The 13,204-nt window shown below is 36.4% G+C and overlaps 1 protein-coding gene across 1 annotated transcript in view; it reads right to left on the bottom strand.

The window, feature by feature from the left end:
- Window positions 1-13,204, bottom strand: part of Pik3c2g (phosphatidylinositol-4-phosphate 3-kinase catalytic subunit type 2 gamma) — a 379,694-nt gene that overhangs the window by 103,448 nt on the left and 263,042 nt on the right. Inside the window, exons 27-28 of the mRNA XM_004626203.2 lie at window positions 12,772-12,945; window positions 1,051-1,074 (exon numbers count right to left, since the gene is read on the bottom strand). Coding sequence (XP_004626260.1) covers window positions 1,051-1,074; window positions 12,772-12,945 — 198 coding nt within the window. The remainder of the gene's footprint in view (window positions 1-1,050; window positions 1,075-12,771; window positions 12,946-13,204) is intronic.

Genomic DNA, 13,204 nt, shown 5'->3' with positions numbered 1-13,204 from the left:
CACAGGTGTCCAATCTGATGGCAGGGGCTGGGGTCCCATCGCTGTGAACTGCAGGTTAGAGAAGAGCTCTGTGAAAGAGCACAGACTCCAAGCCTGGGTTAGGTTTCCAATTTGGATTCGACCGCTGAGGAGTTCTGGGCCCTGCGCAAGTTACTTATCTTCTTGCCTTGATCTGACTCCTGATATTGTTGAAAGAAGTGAATAACTCAAAGTATGTGAAAGTGCTGTAGGACACAGCCTTTCACATCGTAAGTGTTTCACACGCTTCAGATACCATTATTTCCCAAACAACCAGCAGCGTTTGCAGGACTGAACCTTGTTCCAGCTAAATCTCCCTTTGTCCTGTGAGTCAAAAATGCTGTCATTCGAATCCCATCTTTGCTCCAGGTCATCCACATAAGTTCACTGGCTGCAAAAGCCCTGAAGCAAAAATTGGAACTTGGTAACATTTTTATATGTCATTCACCTTTGTAATCGTCAATATTACTAACATTTTAGTAGTTTTTTAAAGGAATATCTTAGACTTCCATAGGTAGAAAAATTCATGGTTTTATATGTGGGTTCCAAAAGTTTTTTATTTATTTTTTAATCTTTTCTTGTCTTTGCTCTATTTAATTCTTTTGGAAGGAAATTTAGAAATAATTTTAGGAGAATTCTAAATTTTGTAGCTTCCTGAAATTTCTCTACTAATATGATGTATATGCATTTCTCTCGGTAGAGAGATTTACCATGAGCAAAATTGATTTCTCTTGAAAATTTTTGTAGTTATTTATAAAAAGGAAGAGATAACACATTTGCCTTTGCCATAGTAACCACCACTGCAAATCAGATACATAAATATCATCCGGAAAGTCAAGTACATACAAGAAACATATTGAAATTAGGAAAAATATAACCTAAGAATAATATTGAAGTGATTTAGAGCTGGGTAGACATCATTATAGTTTAAATGTCCAGTTGATCCAACAAAATAGAATGTTCTATCTTTTCTACATGATTTCTGTGACTTGCTTCTGAGCATTTTTCTTAAATGAAGAATTATGCTAAAGCTTTTTGATAAATGAAGGGAATCCTCTCATGAAAAATAGAATTCTACTGCATTGCTCTAGGTTGTAGAAGTTTTGGCTGTGATGTAGCGTGCTAGGTCACTCAAGTGGGAAACTACTCCTATGTGGTAGAATTAATGTTCTAGAGCCCATCTTTAAAGTTTATTACTTACAGGTAGGAGGTATACATTGGTTGTGGCAATAGGGAAAATTGGAAACCGATCTCTCTGGGTCTAGACTGCCATTACATTTGGAATCATAGGTTGAAAATCTCTCATTTATGACAATATAAAACATTATGTAAATTGCTTTTCATGCCTATCCTTTTTCTCCCCCCTTACATTAGTGGTTTTACCACTGCTTACCTAAATGTTCCCTGTTCTTGCTTCTGCAGCTACAGTTCTTACTCTGGTGCTGTCTTTTCTTTATCTTGCTCTATCTCTCACTTGATGTTTAATGTTTTAATGCTGACAAAAATGCAATATTTGTGTGTGTGTGTGAGAGAGAGAGAGAGAGAGAGAGAGACAGAGATACAGAGATAGAGAGACAGAGAGACAGAGAGACAGAGACAGAGAGACAGAGACAGAGAGAGACAGAGACAGAGAAAAAGAGAGAGAATGAATCCCAGAGATTAGCAAATGTATTTGCTACTATTCTATTATTAAATTAATAATAGAATCCAAGTTAATCTTTTGTACTTATAGCCGATCTTTTTCTAAAACAATTTTCCTCTAGAAATCTGGGAGTACTGTACTTTTATAGATTTGCAGCAGGGGTGAAAAATATTGGTGAGTTTAATATATATATATATATATATATATATATATATATATATATATATATATATATATATATATGGAAATATTATAAGCAGATAGTAATTATTAAGGAGACAAAATAATTTGATAGAAGTAGGCTAATTAATAATTTGATGTTTATTGTTATTTTTGTGCCAGTAAATATAATTTCATTGTGTAAAGTCTTCAGGAAACCAAGGTCAGTGCAAGTGTTTACAGATGGATGCTTTCTTCAGATACATGGGGTCTTAAACATGTGACTGTATCCATGAGGTAACCTGAACCTTGGCAGAGGTTCATCCAAAATCTTAGAGAAGTACAATCAGTTATCAACAGGTATTAATTTGGTATGTGTAATAGACATATGGAATAACTGTAGGTGATGTTAAGAGGGTTTAAATTATTCTGAAAGCAATGTAAAATATGAATACTGAAATGGAATTTGTAAAAGATTGCTGTAATATGGAGAAGAGTTTGAGGCAGTAAGAGTGTATGTGGGTAGATCAGATGAGAAATCTGCAGGAAGGTCTGACCTGACCCGATGTCCTAGGTTCTTAGATTAGCATATGGTATGCAGATATGGAGAAGTGAAAAGACTTGAAAAGCACTCCAAAGAAAAGAAATGAAGAAGGCTTCCTGATAGTCTGCAATGACAGCGGAGAAGAGGTGGCAAGAACAACTTTAAGTGTTTTTTTCATGTAGTAGGCACAATGCATCATAGCATCCAGAGTGGCCTCAAATTTGGAGCTCAAATTGCGTTAGAGATGTCCTGGAGACTTACAAAAAACAGACGACAATGAAAATACCTGCTTTAAGACCTTAGAGAAAAGATCTAGCCTAAAGGCAACATTTTGTGAATGAAATTTTTGCTTCTGGGAAGATGATTTAAGCATATTTTTTTTCTTCTTGCTCTCACTGACTGCACTAAAATTCCTGGAAATTTTATATGAAATAAACATAAGATGACGCTGAAAGGCATAGTGCGGGAGATGTACTGCTTACAGATGTCAACCCGCTCTCTCTAGACAAAGTACCCTAAAACAAAGCCTAACAAGAAAGAAACATTTTAGACCAAAATCACCCTATGCCAGCCAAACATTACAGAAGACACTGATGGCAGTACCCTTCACACACCAGCAAATGGCAAGGTGAGGACATAGACACTCATTCTCCCCAGCCCGGAATGAGGCACCTCAGCATCCTGCCTGGGTGTTGTCAGGTGCTGTGAAGATAAGGAGTAGCCTTTGGTATAGAGCTACATGGGGCAGAATGAATAACTCAGAAGTAGACCTGCATTCATATGCCAAACTGAGTTTTAATGAAGTTGCAAAAGCAATTCAACGGAGAAAAGCATAGCCTTTTGAAGACACCAGAATGGAACAATTGGATACATATAGGCAAAATAGGAACTTTGATCTAAACATTATAGCTAAAATAAAACAACTCAAAAGAGCTTGAAAATTTAAATATGTATGTAAAATACAAAGCCATGAACTTTAATAAAATAATTAGGAAAATTACTTAGGCTCTGGGGCTAGGAAAGTACTTCTAAAACCTTGGTCTCTGCCAAAATATTATGTGGGTTTAAAGACAGGCAACCAACTCATAGATGATACTTGCAGAGCACATTGACAACCAAGTACTAGTGCGGTATTTGGAGTGTAGTTTTGAAACTCTCGGTCAGTAGTTTTTATTATTAACTTTTTAGTCAAGCAGTACAAAAACTTGAAAAGATACTTCAAGGAAAAGGATGCACAGATGGTAAATAGACACATAAAAAGATATTTAGCATCATTTGTCATTAGGTAAATGTGAATTAAAGCCAGAAGAAAATATCACTACCCACACATCAGAATTGCTGAAGTTAGAAATAATGAGAAGTACCGGATACTGGTAAATGCATAGAGGAAAAGAATCACTAACAATGCTGGTGCAAACGTGAAAATCATTCTAGAAAAAACACTCAGTAGTTTCTTGAAATCAACAGTATGTAACTACCATACAAACTAGCAATTATACTTTTGTATATTTAAGTGAGATAAAATTTATGTTCATAAAATTCATACAGGATTTGTTCATAGTAGCTTTCTTCATAATAACCAGAAAACTGAAACAACTCAGGAATCCTTTAACAGATGAGTTGTTAAACAAACTGTGATATATCCATATCATGGAATATTATTAATCAATGAAGAGGTCTAGTTTTTGGGGTTTTTTTGTTTTTTTTTTTTTTTGTATTTTAGTATAAGGTCTACAGGGTCTATAGGATCTCACTTCAGAGATCAGACTCATAGTGATCCACCTGTGTGCAGCCTCCCAAGAGCTGAGATTACAGGTGTGTGCCACTACATCCAGTCTCAATCACTGTCTCAGTGTGTCCCGAGGGCGGGGCTGGCACGGCACACCAGGGATTGAACCTGGCCACAGTGTCTGCCTAAGCAGACACTTTAATCTGCTAAGCTATTTGGCCAGCCCAAGAGGACCTAGTTTTGGAAACATAATAGCTTGAGTAAGATTCAAGAGAATTATGCTGCATTAAAAAACAAAACGAAACAATTTTGGGTCTGGGGAGATAGCTCAGTGGTCTAAGCACCTGCCTGGCAAGTGCAAGGACCCAGGTTCAATCCTGGGTACTGCATGCCGCACTGGCCCTACCTCCAGGCATGTTGAGCCAGCCACTAAGACCAGGCGTGGTGGTGCATGCCTATAATCCCAGCACTGGAGAGAGTGAAACAGGTGGATCACTATGAGTCCAAGCTGTGTAACATGACCCTGTACCAAATACATAAGTTCAAAAAGAATGAAAGCCAATTTCCAAATATTATGTTATGGTATGATTCTATTTACATGACATTCTTGAAATGACAAAATTATAGAAATAAAGAACAAATTATTGACTGTCAAGGGATAAGGATAGAGAAACCTGAGAAGTGAGCCAGAATTAGTAATGTTCTATAAGGGCAACACTGAGGATTCTGGTGATGGTGTAATTGTTGTGTATTCTGACTGTATCAACCCCAATACAGGAAGTGTGGCATTTGTACTACAATACATTTTAACATTGGGGGAACCTAGCAAAGGGTATATGGGATCAATTTGCATTATTTTCCATAACTGCATGTGAATCCACAATTACATTAAATGAAAAATGTTATTAAAATGCTGATGAGTTATTTGGATGTAGACATTGATAAAAAGCCTTGGATATAGTTGACCGGTAGTTGGGAGGAAACTGTAGAGTGAAAAGAGAAAAGAGCTAAGATGAGTCCTGGGCAATCAAGTATTGGATAGTTTGGGAGGAATAAATGACTCTGAATGGGATACTCAGAAAGGGAAAAAAACTAGAACACGCATTGTGTTCCAGAAGGTGAGTGGATGGGAATTTCAGAGAAGGAGTCAACACTGTTGAAATCTGCTCATTAATCAGGTAAACTGAGGGAAGAATATAGTTATACTTAGTACAAGGAAAGTTGTTGCAGATCCTACTGAGTCATAAAGAATAAATCTAAATTGAATTACCTATGGACGAGTGTATAAACAAGTTTTCCAGGAAGCTTATGAAAGTGAAAACAATGGCATGGAGACTGGGATTTCAAGGCAAATCTGTTTAAACTTTGAGGAGATTATTTTAGAGGGTATTTGAGGTGAGGAAGCTTTATGTGCAAGGCAAAAGTGAATTATTGGTAGTGTGATATGCATCAGAAAGTGGGAAATAAATGGCTCCAAAGCACCAAGAGAATTTGACTTTTGAAAGAAACATAAGCTCAGATCATTTATTACAACAAAAAGAAGTTTGGGTTCGAACCTACATAAGTTTATGAGTTTTATATTGGATTTAAAGTAGACTCCGTTCTAATGGGTTTTATTTTCTCAACAAAATAAAAGATGTAGTTGCTTGTTCACACTTGAGGATTGGGTAGGGTAGAAGCTTTGTCCTGAAAGGATCAAGAACAATCACTGTGCAGAGCACAGTACTGAAGTGGCCACAGAAAAGTTGCCAGTGTGGGCCAGGGAGCATGGCCTTTTGGGAAGAGGTGGTGACGCATTTGCTCTGCAGGAGGACACTTGCATGGCAGCACCTGCCTGCTTTAGTTTAGCCGAGGAAAAAGTTGGGGGAGCGATGGCACTGGCCCATCTCTTGTCTCCATAATGTTATTCATGATGCTTTCTGCCATACGCTGTGTTTTCCCATTAACTTAAGAACAACCCTGGGGCTGGGGAGATAGCTCAATGGAATAAGTGCTTGCTTGGCAAGCACAAGGTCCTGAGTTCAATCCCTGGTACCACAAAAAAAATAATAATAATGAGGAAGAACAACCTTTTCTTTAAAGTTCTGTTCATGTCACGTTTCCTCTAAAAAATGTTCATACTCTCGCTAGATCTATTATAAAGTGGCTGTATGGTAAAATATATATTAAGGGAATGTACAAGATGTGCTCAGTGTAATAAGCAAATTCTGAAACAGCTAAAATGTTGTGCCTACTTGAAACAAGAAACCTTTTTGTTGAATTGTTTCTTAAGAAATTATATATAGACTTAGAAAATGATGTTTCTTGTTAAAGAATATTGTGCGCATAATAAAACCTTTTAAAGACTCTAATATTCCCAGAAGAAACTTCTTTGAATGGCAGTTATTCAGGCTGCAAGGGCTGCATTCCTGTTTAGGGTCCAAGACCATAGTAAGTTCAGTAGAATAGATCAGAATGAGCTCTGAAAGTTAGAGTCACCTACCGCAGGTATTTAACTTCTACTAGCTTAACTCTACCTATTAGATATTTTTAATGAGAGAAAAAATTAAAGGTGGCAAATTCTCTTTGGCATTTCACTCAAAGAGAAAAATGCCTATACATAGGGAAGTGACCCTACTATTTTCACACTTAGACATTGGATTATAGAATGAGAACATATAATTTACTATTCACTTGAGTAGTAAATGTTAGAGAGCTATATCATCTGATGCTAGTTGAAGAAGTACCCATCTGACTTAACGCTGAAGAGAACAGGCTGAGTTTGAGTTATGGGGTATCTGCCTTTCTAATGGTCCTACCTTCTTTGATTTACAACCTTGGGCAAGTTGTAACAACTAGGATGTCTTCATTGGTAAATAACACTCTTTCTCAAAGAGCTTCTGCTTTGATTAATGAGGAAAGCTATATAACACATATTGCCTATCAAGTATTTATGCTGTCTTAAAGGGCATTTTTGACTGCTTCCTTTAGAATTTGCTTCCCATCGTAGATGATGCAATGCCACACTACAAAGCATTTGCTTTGTGCCGTGCCTGTGAGGAGCTGCATCCAATCCCCAGCAATAGGGGAAGAGCTGTCTGCTTCAATAGTAGTGATGGCAGAAGGTGATAACAGAGTGCAAGGGGAAGAAAGAACGGTAGTGAGGATGTATGTTAGTAGAATATGTCTGCTGGACTCTGATCATAGCTATTTCCTCATCTGCTGAAGCAAGAGACAAATCAGGAAATAGAGGTCTGAGGATCCAAAGACTTAAGTGTCAGAATGATGTATCAGTACTCTGAACTGAAATGTGGGGCTCAGTTGAAGTGCACTTTGTTAGTATTGGAATTCTTTGTATACATGTTATTTATATCAAATATTTTGGTTCCCAGGCAGTACCACAGTAGCATTGAGGTAAACTGTTTTAACAAATTATAAAAAGTTGCAGACTTCCATAATACTGCATAGTGGCAGTTTAAAATTAATGACTAATGTGCATTGGGGAATATCTCAGCACACCCTTTGCTTGGTATCACAAATGACCTACAAATTAGCGAGCACATTTTGCTGCCCAACAGAAAAGAGAGCAAGTCTCTCGTCTAATAACCATGAGTTAATTGAGAAGGCAAATTTGTAATCTCCACTGGCTAGGATAGAACCTGGTATAATTAGGCAACACAGGAAACCTCACACGTGAAATATAATGAGAACATAAGGGTGCATGCGCTAGTACAGAAAGAACATTTAATGGCCTTTGAGATCTTCAAGCTCTCAAAAATTATTAACTAAAGAAAGCCTTAGTCATAATTTCTTAGATGTAAAACATCCCCCCTAGCAAGTCTGGCCTCTTTTGTAAATTCACTATGTGTCCTAAGTTAGACTCCAGGAAGCCCTTGGTCTTTAACTGCTTAATAACTTTAGATACTGACTCTAGCATTTTTCTCAGGCTCAAGTATGTTTTCATCTCCTCTTTGAAAGGTTAGTTAAAATATCCACCTGCTCAAAATGAGAGTCTTAGTCCTCCAAGTATATTGGGTTCTGAATTACTGGAGATCAGCATCTCATGAGGGAAAGAAGTGAGTGGTTACATCTTCTGAATTACCATGTGTTTGTCCCTGAACTTGAGTCGAGGGAACACAACTGTGTTTGCAAGCAATTTCAGTATATACTTGGGAATGAGGTTAACCTTGGTTATGAGGGAAAGTTTAAAAATAATTCAATGCTTGGGTGAAAATTATATTTGTGCTATCACATTTTAAGTAGAGGGTAAGTTCTAAAATCAGATAGAAGATAAACAACCAGAAGAGTCAAAGTTACTTAGAAAAATGTTTAAGCAACTCATAAAGTGATATTGTGCATGATTCAAATTTATGTATCAGACTAATGCTAAGTTGTTTTCCAAATAATAGGGTTTTGGGTCTTCACCTGGACAAAGATGAAATTCTTTTGTTAGACTTGTAATAGGCATTCTTTAGGGTTTTTTTTTTTCCCCCTAAAGATTACATTTAGAGAAAGGTCTAAACACTGCACGTATTGGCAAGCCCATTGTACCTTAGACTATCTGAAGTGTCAGATTCACAACTTTCCATCTTAGGCTTGCTTTGCTCACTGGGACATAATCTTATTCAGTGAAAACTGGCAGATTTCCTGTACTAATGAGGTTCTTTCTTCTTTATTCTTTTTTCCCTCTCTCTTCCTTCTCTCTTTATCTATTGTCTTCATTTTTCTTCATTGTACATGTTTGTTAATAGATAAACTGCATTTTCTTATGAGGTAGTATTCAGGAAGTTATTAAAAAGAAACCAGGTGATAACCAGTGCCATACTAAGGTAAAGAGAGAGAAATGATATGGAGAAGATGGAAGGACAAAATGAAGTTGGTTTCTTGCACTGGGCTCTGTGAGAAGCCTACGTGAAATCTGAGGCTTCGTTCACATGCAAGGTGTAGCTTGCTTGGAGTGGGTTGGTGACTGGCAGAAGGCTTTGTTAAACAGGTAGTATGCAATTCTGAGTCTCATTTGAAATATAGACTGAACATTAGGTACAAAGACCTTTGGTAAATATCTAGGTAGAGTAAGAGAACATGTCATGTTCTTAATTATTTTATCATTAAAATAATTAAGATGATACTTTCTGAGATCAAGAGAAAGGTCAAGGGAAGTAAAGTTCATGGCATTTTTAGAGTTGCCTTTCACCCAAAGTTGAACCTCTACTTTATGCTAGATGTCAGGATACAATGGTGTCTTTAAAGGCATTCACAGTTGGGAAGGTATGATGAAGGGCCTTCTAGAAAAATCAGATGACATCAAGGCTGCTTTAAGCAAAAGGAACTATCATGTTTCTTAGTAACCAAGTAACCATTATATACATAACAGATCAATGAGATGCATGTAAGTCCAAAGAACACTAAATCATCAAAGCTTCCGGTATATCATTAATTGCTGTGTAGCATTTTGGCTAGGAAGTATACACTGAACTGGAATGATTGGAGAAGAATAATATTAATATTTAACTGCATCAAGGAAATTTATTTTTAAAGATGGTTTTAAAAGTGAAAATATTTGGAACATAAGTGTTATGGTTTCCAAATTTGAAATAAAACCTTAAAAATTTTAGATCAACAGCAGTTACATAACCAGTAGAAATATTGTTAAAATGATTTTAGATTTAGGGAATTTTTTTTTTTAATATTGAAGTGAAAATGCTAAGACTAATTTTATAAGGATGATCTAGTAGGGTAAAAATTAGAAAGATTTAACACATTGTAAGAAGTCTGATAAAATATCTTGATCATCCCATGTAAATATCTTAATAGGAAAATAATAGAGACTAATTTTTTGTTGGATTTTGGAGTGTTTATTTTAAACCTATTTTAAGCTGAATATATGTTTATGGCAGTAGACTTTTAATGACTTGTTCCTTACTTTTTCTTAGGAAAAACAAAATTCAAACATCTCTGATTTGTCACTTTTCACAGTATAGATATTTCCATTATGTCTGATTTCAGGCCACCGATATGCAGCCCTGGAGGCAATGAGGAGTCACACACATGAAGCCTTCTTGAAAACCAGCCTAGTTCCCCCCCCCCCAACCTCTGCTTAGGAACTAATAGCGATGTGTCAAAGCACTCTATGATCTAAACTTGACAAATAGTGCTGTCCAGTTGGTCAGCCAGCAAGCCTCAAAGTAAGAGAATTCAAACACCTACTGGCTCAAAGTATGAAGTAAGGAGAGGAGAGGAGGAGGGTTGAGTGAAAGGTAGGAGAACAGGAAGCAAAGACACAAGACGCACTATGCACGCATACAAATTCCATATGATGAATGTAATCATTATATATGTCTAAAATGTACCAATAAAATTATAAAACTATGAATTTCATTGTACATATTTTAGAAGGGATCATAATATCTAGACAATATTAAACTAAAGAAGCAGTAGTTTTTTCCTTGGAATGTAATCTCATTTCTTATCACTTAATTTCTTATAACAATAAACATCTATGAGGCCAACACCTCAGGCAGGTCTCTCTCTTAGATGCATCATTTCATTTATTTTATTTTATTTATTATTATTTTTGAGTGGCTGGCTCAGCCTGCCTTGGGGACAGGGCTGGTGTGGCATGTGGTGCTGGGGATCAAACAGCGATCCCTGCTGTTGCCTAAGCTTACCTAAGAAGGCACTTAAGACCGCTGAACTGCCTTGCTGGCCCCATCATTTCATTTATTCTGCAACCAAAAATTGGTTTTACAGGTGAGAAAACTAAGGTAGAGAGAAGCCATCTACTAACAGTTACCCTATAGGCATGGGGTAGTGTAGGATCCCCTCAAAAACACATATTGTCTCCAGGTAGCTGAGCTTAAGTAGTGCATGCGCTGCCCTTAAAACTGTTTAGAAAACTGCAAGAATTATTTATTGTAAAGCTAACAGCACCAGAGTGAAAATCTATATAGACTGGATATATAGTCTAAAATATGAATTGAAGCAGTGACTTAGAAAAGCAATAAATATCACTAATAAAGGCCTTCTTTAATTTCTTCCATTCTGTTAGAAAAAAATAGCATCAAAAATTACTGAGTGAAATTTTTAGTTTACTACAGTAGTATCTTCTGTAAATAACAAATTAGTATATAGAAATTATTGTTACCAGAGAACTAAGTGAAAAATTGTGGATGCGTGATTTGTTAACCACTTTAATTTGTATTTCTGTGAGCTAAAATAAAGAGATGAAGATAATAATTAAGCAATATTTCAAAAGAAAAACCAATTGGCTTTAGGAAGCTGAAGAAATTCCTCATTATTTCTTTTGTAGAGCTTAGCCAAATTTTCTCCAGAATCATTAAGTAATGCAGGGCTGAATTGCCCTTTGATTTAATCTATTGGTGTAAATCCTCCTAAATCTCACAAGCAAAGCCGATAAGAAGGGATTGTTTGTTTATACACAGGACGTAAAATCCTTCACATTCATAACTGAGATATGCTACTGTGAGAAGTCAGAAAGTCTGCAGCAGCCTCGCAACTGGTCCAAGCATAAAGGTAGGATTTCTAAGTTTCTTCTTTCTTTCTGGAATGTTCTTCTGGAGGTTTTCCACACAGTCACTGCTCACATGTCACATGGTCCTGTCTTAGTCTCTTAGAGGCCTAGTTAAAATATCATCTCTGCTGGGCCACTTTCTATTCCATTTTTCTGCTTTAGCTTCTAATAAAACTTTTTATTGACTCAAATAATTTCTGTGCTTATTAACTGATTTAATGTCTGTCACTCCTACTAGACAGAGGCTTTCATCTGCCTTACTGTTGCAGCCACAGTGCATAGAATGGTGGAGAGTCACAGAACATTTGTGGAATACAAGCTAATTCAGTGTGGGAACAGTGCCAGTTTTACGATATTTAGAACCAAGGTGGTGATATTTTCATAGATAATGTACCAGATATATTGATACCATCAACTCATGCCTCATTGTTCATTTAAAGTGTATAAAAACCATTGTTTCCAACAATACAGATTGCAATAGGATTAATATTCTGTGCTAAGAGGTCAATCTAGTCTACCACAATTCAAAGAAAACAAATCTGTTCCAGTAGCAATCTATTGAAAAAAAAATCTTTCCTTCAATCTTATTAGATATATACAATAATCATGTTGAACAAACATTTACTTGAGAGAGCATGGCAGTAATTGGTATGACAAGCAGTACGTATTTAGAAGACCAGAATGACAGGCATTCCAAGAAAGACCCTAGTATTACACATTGCTATCTTCAGTGCAGTTTCTTAGTTCACAGGTATCAGCATATATAGTTAGTCAGGGTGAGAGTCCTATCAATTAACTGCTAGTTTCAAAAACCTGCTGAAGATTCTCAGGATCATTGCCTTAACCATCTTGTGCTATAAATGAATGGCTTTGCCCCTGTCTTGTTTCCTAACTTTTGTTCTTGTCCTCTCTTTGTTGTTTTTGTACTATGAATAACCACTACAAAGACAAAAATATGCAATGCATTAATTATTGAAAAGGTCCTACTAATCAGTTTTGAAACTGTCTCATTGCTATTTGTTTCTCAATAAAATTAATTAAAAAATCATGTTGATATGGCATCAAAAGATTTGCGAGACCCAGAATAAGTCATCTGCAGGGTTTTTGTGCCATTAGATGTTGTGTGCTACTGAGGATATTGCCAATGACTTTAATAAACATTTGTACACTGACCTTTTTATCCCTCCAAATGTTTGTGCATGACCTAAGAATTTTCCAAAGTCGATGTGAAACATGTGGCCTGACTTGGTCAGCATGATGTTGTCATTGTGACGATCGCAGACTCCCAGGATGAAGGTTACCACACACCAGCCAGCACAGGAATAAAAAAAGTTCCTTAAGGCCTAATCAATGAAGAAAGAGGAACAAGAAAATAACAAGGAAAAGGAAGACCATGGATTAGCATCAGGGGTAATGAGGGAAAGTAAAAGAGAAAAGCAAAATTACATAATGAAGAACAATTTTTACCAGCAGTGGAAAGATGGGCCTCAATATATGGCTCATCTTGGTATAAGGTAGAAAACCATGAACTGTGGAGCTCTTAGGTATTGTTTCTCATTGAAACTAAAAGGGGGGAAAATATTTTTCATTCATGTGGTGTTA

This window comes from Octodon degus, unplaced genomic scaffold, assembly GCF_000260255.1.
Source record: "Octodon degus isolate 3935 unplaced genomic scaffold, OctDeg1.0 scaffold00012, whole genome shotgun sequence".
NCBI classification, from domain to species: domain Eukaryota; kingdom Metazoa; phylum Chordata; class Mammalia; order Rodentia; family Octodontidae; genus Octodon; species Octodon degus.
The sequence above is the reverse complement of the archived record's forward strand: the minus strand, read 5'-3'. Positions and strand labels throughout refer to the sequence as shown.